Source organism: Mustela lutreola, chromosome 11, assembly GCF_030435805.1.
Source record: "Mustela lutreola isolate mMusLut2 chromosome 11, mMusLut2.pri, whole genome shotgun sequence".
NCBI lineage: Eukaryota > Metazoa > Chordata > Mammalia > Carnivora > Mustelidae > Mustela > Mustela lutreola.
The window spans coordinates 35242064-35264279 of NC_081300.1; the positions used below are offsets into that span (position 1 = coordinate 35242064).

The 22216-nt window shown below is 56.4% G+C and overlaps 1 protein-coding gene across 50 annotated transcripts in view; it reads left to right on the forward strand.

Moving 5' to 3' along the window:
* CELF4 (CUGBP Elav-like family member 4) overlaps positions 1 to 22216 on the forward strand; it is a 287772-nt gene that overhangs the window by 206287 nt on the left and 59269 nt on the right. For 27 of the 50 annotated variants that reach the window (XM_059139818.1, XM_059139814.1, XM_059139816.1 and 24 more), the window contains exon 3: positions 14171 to 14249. In XM_059139818.1, the coding sequence (XP_058995801.1) occupies positions 14171 to 14249 (79 nt within the window). The remainder of the gene's footprint in view (positions 1 to 14170; positions 14250 to 22216) is intronic. The other 23 variants (XM_059139864.1, XM_059139821.1, XM_059139831.1 and 20 more) reach the window with 1 other exon arrangement.

Sequence of the window (22216 nt, forward strand, 5' to 3'; positions counted from 1 at the left end):
ATGGAAAAGGACCCCCCACCTGCATTCTTGCCCTGGCCTGGGGGCTGGGGGAAGCAGCCGTTGGGGCAGGCGCCCCCAGATGGAAGCATTTCCCCCTTGGGTCCTCTGAGACAGAGGCAGGGTTTCAATCAAGGGGGGAGTGAAAGGATGCGTGAGGGGACGAACGAATGCTGTGGGGAGCAGATGGCCCAGCTGCACGTGTGGAACTGGGCAGCAGGGAATGTAGTTAGAGCCCCGTGAAGAGCGGCCTGGAAAGAGAGGCAGGCGTCTGGGGACCAGAGGCCGCTGGAGCAGGCGCTTTGTCAGGGTGAGGCAGAGCTCAGCCCGGGGAAGCTCCTAGGCCAGGATGACTCAGGAAAGGCCGGCAGCCGGGCGAGGAAGGGGACAGAAGCCCCAGCAGGGGCGCGGCCACGAAAGCCGCGACGGAGGCGAGACTCGGAGCGCCTCCGTCGCGGCAAGGACGCAGGAGCGAGGCCGTCGCGCGACACCCCGGGCCAGCCAGCTGCAGAGCGGGACGGGGGCGGGGGGCGGCCGGGGAACGGGGGAGACAATGAGATGGAGAGAAATGAAGCGGGACCCGGCCCGAAGCCTGGGGTCGCGGGGCCGGCAGGCGGGGCGGCCCGGCCGTCGGGGGTGACAGCTCTGGCATTTCGAAGGGCACCCGGGGGCCAGCGCCTGCCTTGAGGAGATCTCGGGAGCTCGATAGACTTTCCAAACCTAATTAGTGTTTAATGGTCTGGAGAGACGCGGCATCCGCCGTCACCGGCCGCACCACGCCGTCCGGCTTCAGATTCTTAATTAACCTTTAAGGAGATGGTCGGCTGGTAGCCGCCTGGGGAGGCCACGTGCATCCCCAGGGGCGTGCACGCGCCAGGGCCCGCGGGCTCCCTGGGGACACCGTCCCACGCAAGCGTCTGAGCGTGACTCCAGCACCCCCAGCTCTACCCAAGCAGGCTTTCGAAAATGCTCCCGTGCACTCGTTCCCAACGAGGTGTGGCCGACTGGGACCCCCGGGGCGGGAGAGGGAGGGAGGGGCCGGCAGCGCTCTAACCCGCTGGGGAGAACCGAGAGGAAAGGAAAAACGCCGCGGTCGTTAGCCATAGCCACAAACGCAGCCGTTAGGGGGCGCAGTCCGGCGGGGAGCCCTGCACTGAGCATGGCCTCCAGGGACCACAGGGGGTGACCTGGATGCAGGGGAGGCGTGGGCGTGGGTGGCCATGAGACTGAGGGGGACCTCGACCCCGTGGAGGAGGTGGGCTTTATTAGCCTGTGAGCTGGGGAGTCCCAAAACGGTCCTGGGCGGTTCATGGTTCATGAAGTGTCCTGCTTCCTGCAAAAAATATGGAACCAGGCAGGATGAGGGGAAAATCCAGGACAATCCAGGTAATTCCTGGAATAGGGTCAGATTCCAACCCGAGGGATCCGAGGGTGCTGGAGGGTGTGAGCCTGGCCATTGGTGGTGGCAATGACATTCATAAAGCCAGACAACCCACCGAGGGACTCGGGCTTTGGGCTGGAGATCTCGCGTGCCTATGGGACAGCCAAGGGAGGATGAACAAGGGGATCCAGAATGTGACAGGGAAAGAGGGTAGGGATGTGGTGGGGGGTTTGGAGTTGTCTCCAGGAGCGTGCAAGTTGAAGAGAAGGGGATGGGAAAGTCTCAGATGGGAGAGAGCGGAGAGGGGAAGGGGCCAGCCGCATGTGGGAGAACCCACAGAGGTGTGAAGAGAAGCAGAAGAAGGCACAGTGGAGACAGGTTGGGGGTGGGGCAGTGGGGGGGTCCTGTACCGCATGGAGAACAAACCCACGCACTTCAGGACCCCACCTCACATACCCTCACCCTACACACACCCGACTCCACATATACCTCATCTCACACAACACACGCATCACACACCTTATGTACACACCACAGTCAGCCCCTCACACTGCATACACTTACTTGTACACACTCACATACAAGTCCCCTCACACCTGTACCTCTCACTCCCAGTCACCCACTTCCTCACACATCCACATTCTTGCACACCCATTCACTTGTCCACCCCCCTTCACGCTCTCCAGCCCTTACACACACACCATCACACTCATACCTAAGCCTGACACACTCGTGGGCACTTTCTATGACCCAGAGACCCTGGCGTGTTCGGGGAGGAGGGCCATGATCGATGCTTATTAATGAAGCTGCCCCAGAGATGGCTAATTGATGGCGGTGTGCGGCTGTTGTCTGGAATTTAACCTGATTCATCATTTAGCCTGTTGGAGGCTGGAGAGCTGTGTTAATTAATGCCAGGAAAACAGACTTGGATGAGCTGGCGGTGCAGCCTCATATTAGAAAACGGAGAGCAAGGGGCAGAGGGAGGGAGGGGGAGAAAGAGAGAGAGAGAGAGAGAGAGAGAGAGAGAATGATTAAATCTAAAGCTCAGAGACAAAACAAATTCCAAAAAGCAAATGTCGGTGCCATTTCTAGGATGACTCAGGCTTGTGCTTGGCCGGCATCATCAGGCTGTGGTGTGGGGATTAAGAGCAATTTCCTCCAGATTTGTCATTTACTTGGTGTAGGCTTTGTTTTCTCCTGGGGACTGACTCTCCAGGCCTCCCACTGAGTCTGGGGAGATGGGGAGGAGGGGTCCCAGGTCAGGAGAGGGTGGTGGGGCAGGCAGAACTCCTCTCCTGGTCATGGAGGGGACTCAGCCTGGCAACACGATCCACAGTCCCAGAGCAACCTCCTAGAGCAGGATGGGTGGGGAGGGAGGACTCGTACCTGGCTTGGGGGCAGGCTGAAGGGAAACACAGACAAGAAAGTGGGCCTTGAATAACACAGGTGAGGGGCTCTGTCCAGCCTCCAGGGCCAGGGTGCTCACTCCCCTTCCCAGTCCAGCCAAATCAGCTTAAGAGGCTCAGAGTCTAAATCAGAAAGGCAGTGGTTCCTCTGCGGCCTGGGAGACATCAGATCCAGCCAGAGAGAGCCCCTTGAGGCCCAGAACTCAAGGGCCAAGGGCCCTAGAGAGGTGTGAGCTCTCGGGAAGGACCAGTGAGCTGATGTGAAGGGAGGGCTGTGAGCATGTTTTGGTGGAAGAAACCAGTTCTGAGCTCTGCACAGCTGAGGGTAGCCTTGGAACACAGCCTTGACTTGCCTGGTGGAGCTCTGGTATCAGAGCAGATGAGGGGAAACAAAGGGAGGCCGGTTAGGGCTGGAGATGTGTCCTCTGTAATCACTAGAGCTGACTAGCTTGGATTTAGGATACCCCTTGCAGAAGGGAGCCCCCCCCCCCACCAGTGCAGTGTGGGAGCAGCTACGGAAGAGAAGCTGAGGAAGGGAATTCCACGTGAATGGGTGGCTGGCGCCCTCCAACTATGGGGCCACGTGGCTGGGCATTTTGGGACTCAGTTATGCTGCAGCGCGGCACTGAGGGCAGAAGATATGGTGCACGGCTGGGGGACAGGAAAGGGAAGGGCTTAAAGACCATTTCAGCAAGGCTCTTTTGCAGACCAGGTGTGAGCTTCTGGAAGGAAGGGCCATGTCTCTGAGGTTTGCTTTGCCATCCTTGTGCCAGAGAACAGGGGCTGGCCTACAGAGACGTTCACTAAGCCCTGGAGGAATGGAGGGATGGATGGAAGAACAAACTTAGTGGTGCATCAAAGCAATAGGCTCCAGGGGCACCTGGCTGGCTCAGTTGGAAGAGCATGTGACTCTATCTTGGGGTTGTGAGTTCAAGCCCCACATTGGGTGTGACGATCACTAATTTTTTTTTTAAATAAATATAAATAAATAAATAAACCTCAAGATAGGCTCAAGTACTGGTAGGCCAGGTAGAGAGGGTAGACCTGGGGCAGGTGGGGGAGAGACTTTGAGAAGGTAAGGGGGGCCACAAGTGAGCTCAGGGTGTTGAAGCCTCAGGAGAGCATGGTCTCCCACCCTCTCCCACCAGCTCTTCCCCCAAGGCCGTCCAATCTTTTCTGTTCCGTAGAGTTGGAAAGAGAGCCCAGGGCATAGGAGATGGGAAGGAAAAGAAATTAAATGTTAGGTACTCCCTTAAAAATGTTGGAAATACCCACTATCAGAGGAGGAGAAGGCGAGGAGCTGGGAGAGGAAGGGAAAAGGAGAGAGAAGACAGCTCTTGTTCATTTATTCAGCACTTACTGAATACCAGGCACTCTGCTGAGAGCTTCGCCTGAGCTATCACATTAATCCTGCCACCCTATCAAGGGGGCTAGGCCTCTACGAGTCAAGTGACTGTCCCATCTCATATGAGCAAGTAGATGGCTGGGACTGAGAGCCAGGCCTCCCAACTAAATCAGGAGTTGTTTCCTCCAGAATTATCTATCCACTGCTGTTTAAAAAAAAAAAAAAAGACTCGCCCCCCCCTCCCCAACTCTGAAGAGGGTTAGCGACCCAGCCTGGCCACTCAGGCAATAAGCTTGGTTTCCACAGCAGCAGATCTTAATTAGGACTGCAAGGGTCCTCCCTCCCTTGCCAGGCAGCCCTGGCGTGTTGGTGGGAGCAGGTGAGGTGGACACGGGGCTCAGAAACAAAGAGACTGGCGGCCCTTGGCTGTTTGGACCTGAGGGAGCCCTGCCGGGTGGGCAGGGAATATGTCAGCCCATCTGCGCGATTTCTCCCTGTATCCGTCCTGTCCGCCTTACCTGCCACAGCCACCCACATCTACCCACACACATGGCCCCAACCCCGACCCCACTGCAGTGGAGGGGCGGTGAGGGGGGTCCCCCCTCCTGGAAACCCGCAGAAGAGACCTCTGATGGCCCCCGGAGGCGGAAGCTGGGGGCGGCACCTCCTTTGTTTGTGCCAACTTCCCCCCCCCCCCCCCGCCCTGCATGTGCATGTGAGGGGAAAGCGTTGTGTAAACTTAGATTGCGGAGAGCAAGGACAGGGTGGAGGCTCGGAGGGGGATAGGAGAGAGGGAGGAAAGCCGAGCGAAGGGGAGGGGGCAGCCCGAGGCAGCCCCACCAATAGGCTCCGTCAGTCCTCTGGCCGCTGTTCGTCGTTCGCTGGGCGCCGGAGAGCAGAACAGCCTGTTGCATAGCAACTGCCCAGCGCCTGTTGAGGGGGGGCGGGACCACGGAGGCTGCGCGGCCGCCCAGGGGGCTGCTGGGACGGAGGCTCCGCGCCCCACCCGCCTCCTCCCCGCGCGCTCCGCGCTCCCCACCCCTGGATGCCTGGAGCCGCAGCCAGCCGCCTCCGGCCGCCCTCCCGGAGAGGGCGTGCGCTGCTCCCAACCACGTCCCGAGCTGGGAGCCAGCGGTCTTCTCCCCCACGCCCCCTCCCCAGTGGAACGCTCCCGAGGCCAGGCTGGGGCTGGGGCTAAGGGACCGTCTGGATCCCAGCATTAAAGCCAGGCTGGGGAAGTTTTACTCCCATCCATCAAGTACGTCCTGTGCATGAGCCCTGGGCTGCTTCTGTCTCCCCACACATGGGGAGGGGACCCAGACGGCGCAGGCCGGTTCTGATCTAAACATTTACCTGGCACTTCTCAGCGTTCCTGACCAGACTCCACTTTCCTGAGCACGCCGCTGCAAGCTTATTCTTTCTGAACGCGGCTGGTGGGCTCTGGTGTCCCTGCTGGAGACTGTCAGGGGACACCAGGGCCCACAGCACCAGCTCAGCCCCTCCCTGGGTCCCCCTCACTCTGCCTGACTGCCTGTGCACTCATGCCCCAGACTTTCCTCCCACTCCCTGGCACCCTGCTGGCACCCTGTCTCCTCTGCTCACCCAGGCTTTCTGCCCTTGAATGCCCAGTCCTGGTCCATACCCTGGCACCCCGTGACTTTGCTCATCCGGCTCGCTTGGCTTCTGGAAGACTGGAGGACATGAGCCACCTCATGTGATTGGCGTGAGGTCTGGAGCTTGGGAAGGACAGGACGAGTGTCACCTGCCACCACCACCGATGCCTCTCAGTCCCCATCCAGGCGTATGGCAGTAGCCCACGCAGGTCTGCATACTATCATGTCCTGACCCAGAGCCAACAGGCCCAGGCCTGGGCTGGGTCACAGCCGAGTCCTCAAGGTTGTCAGGCGTCTGTGCTGTTTGTCATCTGCCTGCCCTTTGTCCTCTTAAGGGCCACTTGTGACAGTAGCAAAGTGAGTCCAGAGGCGATGGCTCAAAGAGTGACAAGAGTGGCTGTGTGGACCCAGTCACCGAAGTCTCCCTGAGGAGAGGTCATCAGGGCTTAGGACTCTACTCCTTAGACAGGTATGAGAGGAGGTGAGAGTGACAGTAAGGAAGGGGGCCTTGTAACCAGCACAGAGACAGGGAAAGGCAGCTCTGTGGGTGACTTGGCAGTGACCTCAAATACTTTGCCGAGGGATGGGCGGAGGGCCTGGGCTGGCAGCCAGCCCCACCCAGGGCTGCCCCTAGCCGAGTGATCTAAATGAGAAGAGGGGTGAAGAGCTAGTGGGACCTACATGCCGGTTTGTGTCCTGACCCAACAAGCATCAGATGGCCTCCTTGGAGCGGGGAGTGGGAGCAGAACCAGATTTATTAAAAAATCTTATCTGGAGGGTTTGCATTTCAATGGGCTGTGGATTTGCATATTTTAACAATAACCCCGGGTTCTTCTGTCTGGTCTGTGCTCACTGTCTCTCTAAATGAGGATCAAGGATCGGAGCTTCTGCAAACCCTCCCTCACCCCAAGGTACCACAACCCCACCTTGCTGGAGGGGAGGGCCTTTGGGTCGGGAACAGAGCTGTCTAGCAGGTGACCACCTCCGGCCTCTGGACACTCCTGTCCCAGGGGCATGGCTGAGGCAAGAGGGAACAAGTCTGGTGATGGGGCGTGTGCAGGGTTCTGTGTGTTCAGCAGGAAGACAAAATGGGTGTGGGCCTTCCCTCGCAAAAAGAAGGCAGACGTTGAACAAATAAGTCGACAAGTTTGGGATAGTAATGCTGTGGTGAGGCAATTGGAGGAAAGAATGGGAAGCTTGAAGGAACACCTCATTTAGGTTGCAAGGCCCAGGGGGAAGCTGAGGCCTGAGGGAGGAGTAAGAGGTAGCCAGGAGAAAGGGCAGCTAGCTGCCCATAGACAACCACGGGGCAGCCTGGAGATAGGACCCTCCAGGCCCTGGATGGGCACCACCAGCTGGTCTGGCCAGTCTCAGAGACTGGACTGAGGTCAGAGGTCTCCAGTGAGGGCAAATTGCCCTCTACACTAACTGTTGGGGTGTCTGTCCTTAAGTCTGAACATTATGGTGACGACAGAAGGAATTCCTGGAGTTTCTAACCCCTCTGTATGTAAGGAACCTTATGTGATTTATTAAGGAGATAATTAAAATGTTAGTATATTTATAAGAAGCTGCAAATAATGTGCACTGCTTCTGCCATTCCCCTGCAATCCCTTTTCACTAGGGGACAGTGGAAGCCATGGGGCGGGGGCTCATTCTTTTATTCCGTGGTTCCTGAAAGCCTACTAGGCACAGTCCTGAGAATCCACCAGGACATGGGATTCAGAATCTGCCTTCTTGGGACTTTAAACAAACAATTTCTCCATTCATTCATTGTGAATTACTATTGGCTAAGTGCCGCAAAGGCCAGGTCTGGGCAGAGGGCAGAATCGCTGGGGAGCCAGCCACATACGTCCCTGTGATCTCACGCTTGAGTTTTCTTCTCTGTCCATATCGGGTGGTGGCTTTCTCATCCCCAGCCTTTTATACCAAAGACGGAGAATTCTCAGTCTATTCTCCCAAAGTTGCCCAAGGTTCATCTTCAAAAGATAAATCTTCCAGTCATGATCTTTCTGTCGCAGGAGCAATGCTGAGAACTCCTCCTGGTCAAGAGAATGCCTGGTGCTTGGTGTTGGTCGATGGAGAGAACTCTGGGGAGGTGGGGACCCAGGAAGGCATCATCTGTGGGGTAGCTCCATGAGCATACAGCCCGTGCAGACAGAGAGGCTCCTTGCTCAGAAGAGTCACATGCGTGGGGTTTAGTGCTCTGCAGTTGCCATCTTGAAATTCTTAAAATTTTCTCTTTGTACTTATGGCTCAAGTCAATGAAATCTGTGGGAGGAAGGAATGTGTAGGGGACTTGCCGCCTCTTGCATATGCGAGGTTCCTCACTGACCCCCCCACTGTCTGCCCAATCTGTGCACATTCTGGGCCCCACAAGCCAGCCCTCAGCCCTCTAGGCTGGCCAGCAGTGGCCTGGGTGCTGGTTAGGGGAGGCTTGGGTCAGGCCTACTCCCCCAGGGACACCCAGGCTGACAGCGCTTTGGCATGTCTGGCTGGCCAACAGAGGCCGTGTTTTAGCAAGGGTAAGCCTTCTGCCCCCATCTAGCATGTCTTGGTAGAACATTTGCAACACCTTTAGGGTTGACCATCCATTGTGGGTTAGGGCAGTGGGTGGCCTCTGGGTGGAGGTGAAGCCTAGTTTGACTTCCAAGGGGCCATTCTAGGCTAGGCTAAGTAGCAACATGTGGGGGGGAGGTCAGTGGAAAGGAGAGCCCGGCAGTCCTCAGGCCTAAGATGCTCCCCGACACTGTTGCAGGGTGGGCATCTGGGTTCCTGTGCGGATCTCCATGCCTCAGAGGACTCTGTCTTTCTCCTCAGCCTTCCTGAATCTGGCTTGCATTTGTCTCTTCTGGCCAGCTCAAGGCATCCTCCAGGCACAAGCCACAGGAAACAAACTGTAATTTTGGTGATTCTGAATAGGAGCTAAATGTCCTGATATTTGCATTAAAACTGGCATCACACAAAATAAAGATGAATGGTAGGATCTAGGCTAATAATTTAAAATTTATATTTCTTTTTACTTAAAACGACGTTAAACAGCAAATAAAAAAGACCATGACAAGCCAAGAAAGAGAGAGACTGAGGGAAAAAAGGAAAAATTTTATAATTTGTGCTTTCATGACGCTTTCCCCCTTGCGTTTTGTTTTTTTGTTTTTTTTTTTTTAAGATTTTATTTATTTATTTGACAGAGAGATTACAAGTAGGCAGAGAGGCAGGCAGAGAGAGAGAGGAGGAAGCAGGCTCCCTGCTGAGCAGAGAGCCCAATGCGGGACTCGATCCCAGGACCCTGAGATCATGACCTGAGCCGAAGGCAGCGGCTTAACCCACTGAGCCACCCAGGCGCCCCCCCCCCCCCTTGCGTTTTGAACAAGAAGGAGCCCTGCTGATTGTATCTCTCTTCCCAGAGCGATGATGCTGTTGGCTTGGGGTATAGATATCCCAGTGGGCTCCAGCCTTCAGGGTCCACTGCTTCCCTGTTTCCACGACCCTGATGTGTGCTGGGTTGGGGGGCAGACAATCTAAAAGTTGATTCTTTGAGGGGATGAGAGCAAACAGTGGGGACTAATGAGGAACAGGAGTCAGGGAGGTGGTAGGAAGAAAGAGAGATAAGAGAGATATCTTCAGTGAACAAAGCAAGAGAAAAATAGGCATTGCCACACTACACCATGGCTTGGGGAGAGGTGAGCCCCTCCAGTGAGCATGGGAGCTGGGTGCCAGCAGGTACTCACACGTCCTAGTGGAGCCTGAAAGGACCCTCACTCAGCACTGAGGTTTGAACATCCACCCTGGAGTTACATTTGGGGACTCAGGGGCTGGGTGGAGAGCACCCTGGCCAATCCCTATAGGCCACCACAGTCATCGCTGCGACCCCAACCATCCTCTGCCCACCCTGACCCTGTGCGGGGCTTCAGTCCAGATCTTCCAAGGCATTTCTGGGTCACAGACTGGAAAGCACCATGGAGGATGAAGTTTATGCAGAAGCTACAAAACAGAAGGAACTACGCTAGTTTCCTCCTTTATCTTGTTTATTCCCAGTCTCCCGCTGAAATGAATTCTTTGAAGATGTCTGTAATGTCCTCCAAGTACTACTCAAACATGTATGCACACGTGCACGCGCGTGCGTACACACACACACACACACACACACACACACTCTCTCTCTCTCTCTCTCTTTCTCTCCAGGGGAGCCTAGTCCTGAGTTAGTGTCTAGGGGGTCTGTGGGTAGGAAACTGGGTCCCTGCTCTTGCTTGAGGAATAAGTGCCTATTTCAGTTTGTCACACACACATACACATGCACACACACTCATACACACACATGCTATGAGAGGAGGGAGAGAGCGCACAAAGTAGTACAAGGTCATGTGTGACCAAGGGAGCCAAGAGATAACCAGCGAAGTCTTCTTGATAGAGGAGGGTTGTTGAGGATGGCCAGTGAGGAGTGACAGAGAACTTTCCAGGTCTTTTTATTTCTGAAACAGCTCTGGGTCACCTGCCTGGGGGCCTGGTGTGAAGCAGAGGGCTCAGGTGCCTGAGAAGGCAGGTGGAGGGCCGTACGGATCCTGCTGGTGTGAGGGCTGTCCCAAGGGAAGCCAGAGCAAGTTCATGAGTGGCTGTCCTCAGGGCTCTTGCTAGGACTGGCTTAAGAAATGAGGGGCCCAGGGGCTCAGCTGCAGTCCCCAACCTCCATGTCAGCTCTCAGGAAGACAGTTGCAGGGGGAGGGGAGCTGGGTGAAGTCAGTCCCTTCCTAGTTTGGTGGCAGAACACATCTGGGCACTAAGGGACCTGTGGCCCCCTCTGCAGACTGGCCCTGCTCTGGTAGGTTGCTCATTCCAGCCTCAGGGAGCCCTTGTGGGGCAGGGAAGAGGAGACACACGGTCAGGAAAATGGCCTTCCTACGGGAACCAGCCCAGGAGTCCAGTCCAGGTTGCACCTGGGGGACAAGAAAAGGCGGGTACTCAGGGCCATCTTCCCAGATGCTGTCCCCTAGCCCTCAGGGGGCGGCAGAGAGCCGCAGACACCTGTGGGATGGTAGAACTGACCAAGAACCCACCTGCAGAGGAGGGGAGGGGAGGGGGAGTCAAGAAAGAGCCAGGCTGGCCTGTCTGTCAATCTGTCTGCCTGCTCACTGGCCACAGACCTCTCTCTCTGCAAGAGGCCACGTTGGACAGACAGGTGAAGCCTTTGGACCGGCTCAATCATCGTATTTATTCTAATTGTATCGTAATCGTCCCCAAGGAGCCTGGTTCAAATGAGCTTGACATTATTAAAATTTTAATGCCCAGTTTTCATAGCTGAATGAATATTTAAAGGGTATGTCCCAGCTTAAGTTATGATGATGAAGAAATTAATGGAATGTCTTGTTTAATGCATGGATATGTGTTGATGCAAAAAGTGGCAGAGATGGGGAGGGGGAGGGGAGGCAGAACTGACAGAAGAAGCCACCACCAGCCCTCTGCTGCAATAGCGACAGGGAAGACCCCCAAACCTGGGCCACAACCACTCACTCCCCGTGATAGGACCTGAGCTGGAAGCGGAAACACAGTAAGAGTTGGTGATGTCCCGAAGGACTAACCCCAGAAGACTTCAGGGTGCCTTCAGGGAGCTGTTCCTGACCCAGGGGGGCAGCCCTGAGTTGCCACCCCCACGCTGCCCTCCCACTCCCTGCTGCAGGCATGCAAAGGCACAACCCAGGTGGAAGGTCACAGAGGGACACAGACGACACCTCAGAAAGAGAATCAGCAAGGGGGGCACCTGCACGCCAGCCCAGGTCCCACCAACTCCCACCCCCAAGCCCTCCTGGAAAGATAATACAAAGACCGAGGGGGATGCCTGGAGAGAGGAGCAACAGACATGGGAGAGAAAAGGCCCCAAGAAGCAGGCTCCAGTGTCCTTGAAGCATGCTATTCACCTGTAAGGGACAGCGTGGGGCCGTGTGGCCAGCGGCTCCTAGAGACCAGGGTCTGAGGGGGCAAAGTTAGAAGAAGGACAGGTGCAGTGCCCCTCCCCCATCCTACCCATCACCTCTCGCTGTTCCCTTCCTCACCACCATCTCTGCTGCCCGGCACAGCCTCCTCTCCCCAGGACAGGCTCAACGTTGTTCACTCCCCCTCCTCAGGGCAGAACCAGGCCTTGGTGAGGCTGAACAGGGCTGGAGTCTGGAATAGGGACAGGAGACACTGGCCGAGGGAGATCTCCCTCCAGACCCCAGGCATCTGTACAGAACCTGCTCCAGCTGAGAAATCTTCCCAGCGGAGCCTGACACTTTATTTCTGCTGAGAATTAAGAAAGCACCGGGCCGTATTTTATCTCTCCATCAAGACTGGCACCTCTTCGACAGCCCCGCGAAGGCTGTCTGGTTGCTGACCATCTCTAGATCATAATAAAACATGAAAAATGACCCCAGAAGCCACAGGTCCCTGGGAGCCAGCTCAGCTCCAGTCCACCTATCTGTGTGGAACACCCTGTGGGTGCCTAGCCCATGGCTGGGGGAGGGCGGGAAGTCAGATGAGCCCCTGGACCAGGAAGGGACTGTTGCCAGGAAGCCCAGAAATCAGAGCCTATCGCTGAGTCATGGAGGAGGTCAGGGAGGGCTGGGGTGGGGCTGGGGGCTGGAAGGGCTGGAAATTCGCCCTACGTCCATGAGCTTGGAACAGAGTATTCTCGAATGCCCACGTGGGGGGACAGGCTGGCTGCCTGGGAATGGGGTGCCCCTGAAGTAGAAGCCTCCATGCATAGGCAGAGTCCACTGGCCCTGTTTAATATAGGGGTGTTCCAGAAAGTAAGGGACATTCTAGAAAACGGTTGGATACTGAGTCCCAAAAGGCACTGGATGGGGAACCAGGAGGGCCCTGGCTCCCTCCTGGAGCCCTTCCCCCAGAGCCAGAAGCCTGCTTGGCCTTCTGCGCCCTTTGCTCAAGAGCTGCAGAGGAGGCTGTGCATGGAGCAGGGAGTCCAGGACCCCCTAAACGAAGCCAGGAACTTCATTACGTCCCTCTTCCTGCTCCCTGTGATTGGAGCTTTTCTGTAACACCACAGTCTCCTCTCTGGTGGAGCTTACATACAAAGTAGCTTTCTCCCCTTCAACTCCGTAAGGCGTGCCAAGTCCCGTGGCAAACGTGACGCTCTGACCCCATCTCGATGGGCTGGCCCCCAGAGTCCTGTCTTGCCCCTGCACAGGCCACCTGTGTCTCATGTCCTCTGCTCTGTGCCCTGCCTCCCGCCTCTCTGTCCTTCCTCGTGGTGGCTCTGCCCTTCCCCTGGCCTTGTCCTCACCTTGCTGAGTCACGGGCACCCACACTCCCCCACCCACATGTCTTGACGCAGCCACAACTCACTTCGGATCCTAGACCAGAAGGCCCGAGGACGCTTGTCACTGGCTGGTCCAGCCTCGGCACACGAGGGGGAACAGGCGACAGAGTCACCTGGTACAGCCCGGGAGCCTAGAAACAGCCCTGGCTGACTCCGCGTCCTGGGCTCATCTGGCCACGGGGTGGCTCTGCCTCAGCATCTCCATCTATAAAATGGGGGTGCCAGTTTCTGCCCGGTCTGCCTGTCTGGGTGTGTTTGTGTGAGAAATGAAAATGCAGTAAGGGCTAAGGAGGTGCTGGACAGGCGAAAGCACTGGAAAAGACATAACGTAGGGTTCCATTTGCATGATTCCTTCGGTTTTTATTGTCTGGAATATCTTGGGGCCTCGGCTGGCGAGCCCACCCTGCTGCCTCCGGCAGGCAGCAGGGAGGAATCAGATCGGCGCTGAGCGGAGCCGCGATGCCTGGAGTTCAGAGACCCCTAGTGGCCCGATCGAGGCACTGACGTGGGTCCCGGAAGGAAAGAGAGAGAGAGAGAGACATCACATGGGCCTCCCGGATGCGTCGGGGGTCAGGCGGTGTCCTGGTGTCCTCCTGTCCCCTAGATACCATGGGAGATGAGGAGCTGTGCCCACTGCACACACCCCCAAGGGGACAGAGCTAGCTGTGGTCAGAAGCCAAGGAGGAGCTGGTGGGGGGTGCCCAGAGCCTTATGAGGGCACCCTAGGACCCACAGCTCACATCTGCGAGATGGCATGAGGTGTCTAGAGACCAGCTCTTTTTGGCAAAGCCAGCTGTCTCCGATGAACCCGGGCTGGCCAGAGATGCGCTGTGGGGACACCTTAGATGCTAAAGTCGCAAGCTAATGAGAGTGGCTCCAAGGCGGGGTGGGGGACACCTCAGAGTCCACCATCCAGAGAGGTCCTCCTGGGGGCCCTGGGGACTGCACAGACGTGGGGAGGGGATGGGGGTTGGTGCCCCTGCACGGGCCCGCGGTTGCATGGGTGTGCGGGTGGGCAGGTGCGGTCCGTGTGCCTCGGTCCCTGTGAACACCTGGGTGTGGGTGTCTGCCCCCTCGTTCCAGGCCTGCTCTGACAACATCCCCTGTGCTCTGTTGCAGATGAACCGGCCGATCCAGGTGAAGCCAGCGGACAGCGAGAGCCGAGGAGGTAGTAGCTGCCTGCGCCAGCCCCCTTCACGTGAGGGCTCACTTGTCTCTGCCCCCCTCCCTGGACCCAACCCTCCCCCCATCCCTGATGCACCGATGCAGCGACTCCCCGCCCTCGCCTCCCGCCCTGGGAACTCATGGCTGGGTGCTGGGACAGGACTTTGGAGCTCTGGGTGACCGGTGTTGGGGGAGAGCAAGAGGAAGCAAGGAGGTGACTGGGGTCTGTCAGATGCTGGGGTTCCTTCCTTCCTCTAAGTGAACAACTATTATGTCACGGGGCACGCGAATGCCTCCTTTAGGAATCCCAAAAGGGTGTGCCCACCTCCATGTTGCCAAAGAAACCCCCTTCTGATGGAGCATGAGCAGTTGAAAGGGTTCTAGGCTGGGGAAGAGGGGCTGGGACCTGGGAAGGTTCAGGCCAGAGCCGGCAAATCTGAGAAGGGCCTTGGTGGGGGCTTGCGACTGCTGAGGTCAAGATCCTGGAGACAGATCCAGGCAGACAGGGAGATGCCTGGAAGGGGACATAGTGGGAGGGCACAGCCACACCCCACAAGCTCAGAGCCCCACTCCCCGAGGAAGCTCTGGGCCCTCCACCAGCGACGGCCCTGCCACCACGGCACACAGAGGCTGCACTGGCTCAGGCTCCTGGCTCCCTTCGCCAACCACCTCTACCCCGGGCTCTGGTCTGGACTGGTCACTCCCCTCTCTGCTTAGACAGGCACTGAGCAATTTCCCTCTCCCCTCTCCGCCCTCCCTACAAAAACTGTTCTAGGAAATTAAGAGCCAAAAGTCAAATTGGCCAAAGCTACTTGGAAATTCAGAGTCAAAGTCCTTGCCCAGAGAGAATTATAGTGTGGCCACAGGTGGCCTGCCTGCCCCTGAGACCTAGGGTCCCTCCAGCTCAGGCTACTGCCCTCTGGGTCCTAGGAAGACCCTGACCTGGGCACAGGGCCTCTATGTCTAGGACCTAACTGACTAGGGCTTCAAATCTCACATCCCACTCCCCGAGTCCAGCTGGAATCTGGGTGCTGCCCAAAGGGGTCCCATGACCCCGGGGAATTGACACACCTCCCTCTGGCCTTCTCAGAGCTTCCCGTCCTGAGGACCCTGTGAGCTGAGGTGGGTCAGTTGGGAGGCAAAAATGGCTCAAGTGAAAAGGGCCCTGGCAGGGGATACCTACCTGGTTCACGCTGAACCTACCCGGTTCCTGACTGTCCAGTGACTTCGATTTGCTGTACACCCAGAGACTTGTCAAGTACCCAGCTCTGCATCCTTGCCCTCGTGGGGAGTACTGTCCCGCCTCATGCAAGACTTCACCTCGGTGGCCCCAAGGAGCCAGGGTCCTCTCCTAGAGACTGTCTCTGGGAGGCAGGCCCAGCAGGCCCTAGGCCCCAAGGTCACCCTGTCATGCAGTGACTCACCTGCCGCACCCTGTTCAGGTAGCAGAGTCAGGATGCAGTGAAGAGCCCGTGTCCCTGGCAGGGTGGGGTGGATCTCTGGTGCACAGGAGGGAGCCCAAACAGTACGTGGAAACTGCGGTCCCAGAGAAGGGGCCCCTGAAATGGGGGCAGCCAGATACCTTGGCGCCTGAGCTGGCCTTGAAGGAGGGGAGTTTCCACACTGGGAAAAGAAGTCAGGGTGGCATGATAAAGGCCTCATGGGGGGGGGGGGGACCCTATGGCGGAAAAGGGGGCCCCTCAGGTACAGAGCCCATAGCTCAGAGTTCAGCGGTTTTCTCCTGGCCAGGCCCGGAGTGGGGTGTCGGAAACACCATGCCCAGCGAGGCCACACTGAGCTCAAATGCAAACCCTCTTCTCCTTCACTTGCCTTGGAGGCAATAGCTTTCTGACTCCAAGTTGCTAACCTCATCTCCTTTCTCCCATATATCTCCTGCCGCTGACACTTGCCCCAAACCAGATTAATCAGCTCTTTTACTCTTCCTGCAGTGGAAAGGGGGGAAAAAGAGCCAAACCTAAACATCTATCTATTAATTACATATTCAATATTAAACAGTGAGATGATCCTGAGTCAGCACTATCACCGAGCTATTTAAAAAAAAAAAAAAAAGAAAGAAAGTCAGTTTAAAATAATTTAATATCCATTACATACTTCTTCTGGTGGGAAGAAGATGGGAAAGAGATGAACGTGAAAAAAGGTGAAAGAAATGCGAACAGAGAAGGGTGTGGACGGGGGCTGCGGGGAGAAGAGGGGGGTCTCCGGTGCGGGGGCGGGGCAAGGCCGGATCCAGACCAGCCCATGAGACAGGAGACCCCCCGACTGGTGGGGGGGGGGCGGTCAAAGAAGAGAGCTCGCTGTGGCCTGGAGCAGGCGGGGAGGGATTCCTGGAGGGAACTGGACCGAGAGGTGTGGACTTGGCCGGAATCAGGGAGGACACAAAGTGAACATGGGGCCCTGAGCACAAGGCCGAGGGCTTGGGCTTGTCTCCATCAGGAGCAGGCGCCGCGCATCCTGGTGGGGGGACCAGGCAGAGAGAGGGCATCGAGGCCGTGATGTCCCTGCGCAGGCAGAGAGGAGCGGGGCCCCTGCAGCCTCCAGAGCCGCAGAGCTCCAGTCAGGCAGGGAAGGCGCCCTCTCTCCGCAAAGAGGATCAGTTCACCCCACAGAGCTCACTGGAGCAAGTTAAATTTAAACTGAGCCGCCTTCAGAGGAGCAAACCAATTCATTAACCGGAAGGATGAGGCAGGCTGGGGACAGAAAGGAGCCTGGGGAGGGCACCCGACCTGTTCCGGCCATCTCAGGGGAGGCACTGTGTTCCTTCACCGGCACTAGGCAGGTGTGTCCCGCCCCATGAGCTGGTTCATGGTCAGCATCTGAACTGGGTGCCATGGCTGCAGGGAAGCCACTCCCCCCCCCCACACACACACATGCTCCAGAGGACTCCGGCTTAGCTGGAGTATGTGAGGCCTCCTCTGGGAGAGGCACCCCGGAGTCTCCTCCCTGACCCCTTCAGGCAGGACTGAGGAGAGGGGCCAAAGGAGCAGCTGTCACTGAATCCAAGGCAGGAGTCAGTCAGAGGCCAGGGCATGGGAGAGGGTGGACACCGGCAGGAGGGCCGAGCTCCCTGTTACAAAGTCCTGTTCTTCCACTACTGACTAAGGGTCTGGAGGAGGCTTGGAGACATATTGGGGGGGGGTGGCCTTGAGCTCCAGACATGAAGGGGACCCTGGCAGGGTCGTTACCTTAAGCTACCCCCTACGGAAGCTTCTAGAGGGTGAAGGAGCTTCTTTTATGTCTCCCTGTGCCCACCAAGTCCTTCAGAATCACCTGGGTTGAAGGACCCCACAGCAGTTTCCATTCCTGTCCTCTTTCTCCAGTACTGGGAGCCCCGTCTGCCTCTCTTCCCCAGCTCTCCCTCCTGTCTCCGTCAGTCTGCTGGGGGCTGGGGGCGGGGTTGCTATCAGCAATGGCAGGGCAGGTTTGCGCAGAGAACCTTGGAAGGCTGGCGGCAGGTGTGACAGCCTGAGAGTCACTGCCTGTGCACTGCGTCCCTGAGGCAGGAGCGGGCAGGTCGGTTCGCCAGGCGGCCATCCTCCAGCCCTTCGCGGCTCCGGCGTTCATTTACGGGCGTCTTCAGGGCTGCTGTCCCCCGTCACCGTGGCCCACACTCATGTGGCAGTGGAGTCCCGCCGGGCTGGCTAATGAGGTTGGACACAATGCATGTGACCGCGGCTCTGAGGCCCTCCCCGAGGCCACGTTCCCCACCATAAAACCGTGGCTGATTCCGTTTTCCCAGCCCCTCCACCATCTGTAGCCCCATCGGTTCCTGCAGCTTTTAAAATCCTATTAAGTTCCTCATTTCTCCTCCGAGCATTATTTTCTTTCTAAACAGACATAGGCAGCGAACAAACGTGGTAGGAGAGACCCGGGCCGCCCAGCGGAGGGCCGTGGGCAGCTCCCTGCTGCAGCCAGGTCCTAGGGCCCCAAGAGACCCGTGGCCACTCTTTTGACCTCCCCGGGTTGGGTGCGCAGACTTTTCTAGCTATTTAGTTTCATACTCTAAGTTGGCAATTAGTGAGCGTGTAGAGGAAATAGATGTGCAGGCTGGTCCCGCTGTAGGAAAATTCAATAGGAGTTTCCACTTTCTTAGATGGCAACAAATGTCTCACTGACAAAAGCTTCTGGGTAGACAGAAATCCCTCCGGATTCTGTTAGGAACCCTTGGCCCAGGTGGGGCAGGGTACACAGGAAAGTGAACCTATCACTCTGGACAGCGCCCCCCCTCCAAGATGCAGTGCAGTGAGAGGTGGGGGAAGGGTGAGAAAAGGTAGAGCAGTGTGTACTCTCTGCCAGGACCTCCTGGGTGATACTCCCCTGGGGGTGGGGTGGGCAGAGACCCAGTCCAAAGAACAGCCTCACTGGTGAGGTTGTGTCCTACAGTCCGAGCCCCTCCCCTTCTGTCCCCATCTGTCCCCTTTGAGACATCTGGAGCTTCCCCCTGGGGCCAGCACATCCTGCCTCACCTTTGGGGGTCCTGGTTTGTGCCCTGCCTGAGAGACCCAAGAAGGAGCAAAGTTAACCCCAGCCCAGCCCAGAGGATGAGATCCTGGGCTGAGAAGGGATCCAGTGACTGAGACCCCAAAGCTGGACCTCAGAGCAGAAAATTCTCTGCCCTCACCAGCCCTTACACTCTCTGTGTCCCCATAGAAGCCCCCAGAAGCTGGGCAGCATGTGTACTTCATTGTGTCTATGTGTGAATGTGTATGTGTTGCGGGAGTACACTTCCTTATCCATCCCCCTCAGCAGACCCTGCAGACCCCAGTATCCGTAGCTCCTGAGCACAGAGACATTCCCACAGCCATGTCTGCGCCCAGGGATGGGCACGGGGTCATGGTGAACCTTCGGCTGGAGGATGGCTAACTGCCTTGTTGGCCAAGACACGGAACTCCAAAGCCTGGAGAGGCCCCCGGAGCCGCCCGCCCACCCTCCCCTGTGAGTCAACCTCTCATGCTGCCCCTCCTGTTTTTAAAAACTGTCAAGACAGAAAGAAACTCGGCCTCCATCTCAGCCTCCTTCAGAGCTTGGAAATCCTGTTTTGTCAGCCTATCCTGTCCTAGCCCCACCAGAATTTCCCAAGCCATTGATTGTAACGTTTTCCCTTGAACAGCAGCCCAGAGCCAGTGTCCTGGCTGATCATTCATGTACATGAATCCTTGATTTATTTTGGACTGATATCGAAGGTGTAAGGGCTTTTAGCTCAGGAAGTATTTTTGTTTTGTTTTGGTTTTTGGGTTTTTTTTTTAAGATTTTATTTATTTATTTGACAGAGATCATAAGTAGGCAGAGAGGTAGCTCAGGAAGTTTGAGTCAGACATAAGACAGCAGGTCTCAGGCAGTCGCAGTGCTCAGGGAGCAGCCTGGGGCAGGGGTCACTGTCGCCCTGCTGGACCCTGTGATTTGCCTTTGGGAAGGCCTAAGGTTGAGATATGTCCACTCCAGGCCAAGTGGCCTGCCCAGGGCATGGCTTCTTTGATGGGCAGGAAGTTCTGCCGTGTGTCTGACCACAATCCCTCCTACTTTTGCTTGTTTCCAACTGTTAGGTTCCCTAGATGATGCTCTAAGGCCCCCCTGCCCTGGGGTTTTATGTTCCATAATCCCTGCCCCTTAAAAATCTTGGTCTCCTTTTTTCCCAAAAAAGGGAAAGACATCTTTAAAAAAAATTCGGGAAGCCTCTCTAGTTCACACAACTGAACCGAAACAGCGGCTTGGTGAAGACAGGTCTCTGTGGTTGAGGAAGGAGGTGGCTGGTGGGAAGGGTCCCTCGTGAGGGCCCCACAGAGGCTCCGGTGGGACAGGCGCCCATTATAAATACGCCTGCCATGGGTGTGAAATTATAATTAACTGCAAACCTGCTGAGTTTAAATGGACTTTAGGTTTTCAGCTGGGGGAAGGGGTGTTGATTGATCTGCATTTTGTTTTTGAGGGTTTTTTTTTAATCCATTCGGCAAGTTAAGTTGAGACTCACGGCTCCTCGCCAAATTCCCTCTGGCCCCGGCTAATTTAGCAAAGGATTGTTTCAGAGGAAATGGGGTATTAATCATTGCAAATGGGCTCCAGGATGATATTTAAAAGCTGCCGCGTGTGTGCCCAGGCTGAAGGGACTGATGATAGAAATCGGGATGACAGGCAGAGGCCACAGACCAGGGGCCTCTGTCTCCCACCCCCTCGGCCACTCCCATGGCTTCCTGTTGCAGGCACTGTGTGGGAGTTCAGGAGGAAGATCTGGCAAGATGAGGTTGGGGGAGAGAGAGAGAGAGAGAATGTCACACTCTGTCTTTCCTGGCCTGATCGTCCTCAGCGTGGCACTGAATGAGCCCCGGCATAGGAGAGACGGACCCAGGGCCTTCAGACAGCCTGATAACAACCTGGGCATGGGGAGCCTGGGGGCAGGGCGCCGGGAGAGACAGCTCAGGATCAGAGATCAGAACCTGTAATACCTGCCTGACCCTCAGCTGCAGGGATTTGAGCAAGGAAGGGCAGATCTTCCAGGGGGGGAAATAATCTGAGTCAAGGCAAATTTGGAAGATCCCAAGAGGCCAGAAAGAGGGGAGGGCAAGATATGGGAGCAGGGATTTCAAGGAGCTTTAAATGGAGGCAGTTAGGCCCAGAGAAGCTATCTACAGCTCAGGGGCAGGGAGTGATGTCCTGTACGGGTGCTCAGGCAGCTGGGGTTCGCCAGCCAGATGGGGGGACCAGCAGGACAGTCCTGGACAACATACCTAGGGACCCTGATTCCACTTTCCCTGCCCTTCCCACAAGGGTGCTTTGCCACCTCCTTCTGCAGAGGGGACAATGAGATCCCCTTGGAGCTGTCATAGGTGAGACATGGTTGGCAAACCGGGGACTCTTCCACGATGACAACTTCTGTTGTTATTCAGCAGTTATTTTAATCTTAGAGCCCAGTCCACGGGACATGAGAGGAGGTGACAGGGGTAAGGACCTCTGACAGGTGTGATCAGCAAAGTGCAAATAAAAATCATACTGCCTAGGGCCTGAGCCGCACTGGGCATGGGAATGACACAACAAGGGTAGAACAAGGAAGGCTTCCTGGAGGAGGTGATTATTGGAATCTGACAGGTTTACCAAGAGGTAGCACCTGGGCTAAAGTGTCACAAGCAAAGATATGAAAACAGAAGCAAGCAAGGCGAATATATGGCATCTGAGATTTTTGAAAAATAATATAGAACAACTAGGGGGTTCTGGCTGGCTCAGACAGTAGAGCGTGCAACTCTTGACCTCCAGATATTGGGTTCAAGCCCCACGTTGGGTGTAGAGATTACTTTAAAAAAAATAAAATAAAAACAGAGCTTAAATACTAGGTAGAAGAGCTGATTTGTCTGGAGAAGAGGGTCCACTTTCTGGAAGACTCGGACTCTGTGCACTGTGGGTCTCACTGCCTCTCCCATTTCAGGGCGCGCACTCTGACGCTGCTGCACAGTGTCTGAGTCGGGGCAGACAGGATCCTGTCTCTTGTCATCCTGCAGTCCAAGTTCACCAGGCCTGCTCCAAGGTGTTTCTCTAGTGCGGTGCATCTGCCCGGTTTTCCAGCTCAAACATGTTCTGCTCCCTCCACTACCAGCCCCGCATAACACATGTGGGAACCAGGCCCAGGCCATGTCTGCAGCAGCTGCTGGGAAAACAATGCTAAGGCTCTGGAAAGGAGATAGAGCCCATCTGCTAGAGCCTCCAGTGGGAGTAGCTTGAGCCCTGCCACAGCTCTACAAGGTCAGCTGAGCAGCACCCCCGCTTTATGGAGGGGGAAATGAGGGCTCAGAGAGGAGAAGTGGGCGTCTTGCCCCAGTCCACACAGACGGGGAGATCTGTCCGTGGCCTCACGGGCACCAGATGAGCAGTGGAGACAGCAAGCCTTAGCTGGCAGAGGGGAGAGCACTCAGGGAAGGCTTTCTGGAGGAGGCTCCCTGTTGGAAGGGATTAGGCTGAAAAAGGCTGCAAAGCTGGTGAGACAAAAGGAGTGCAGGC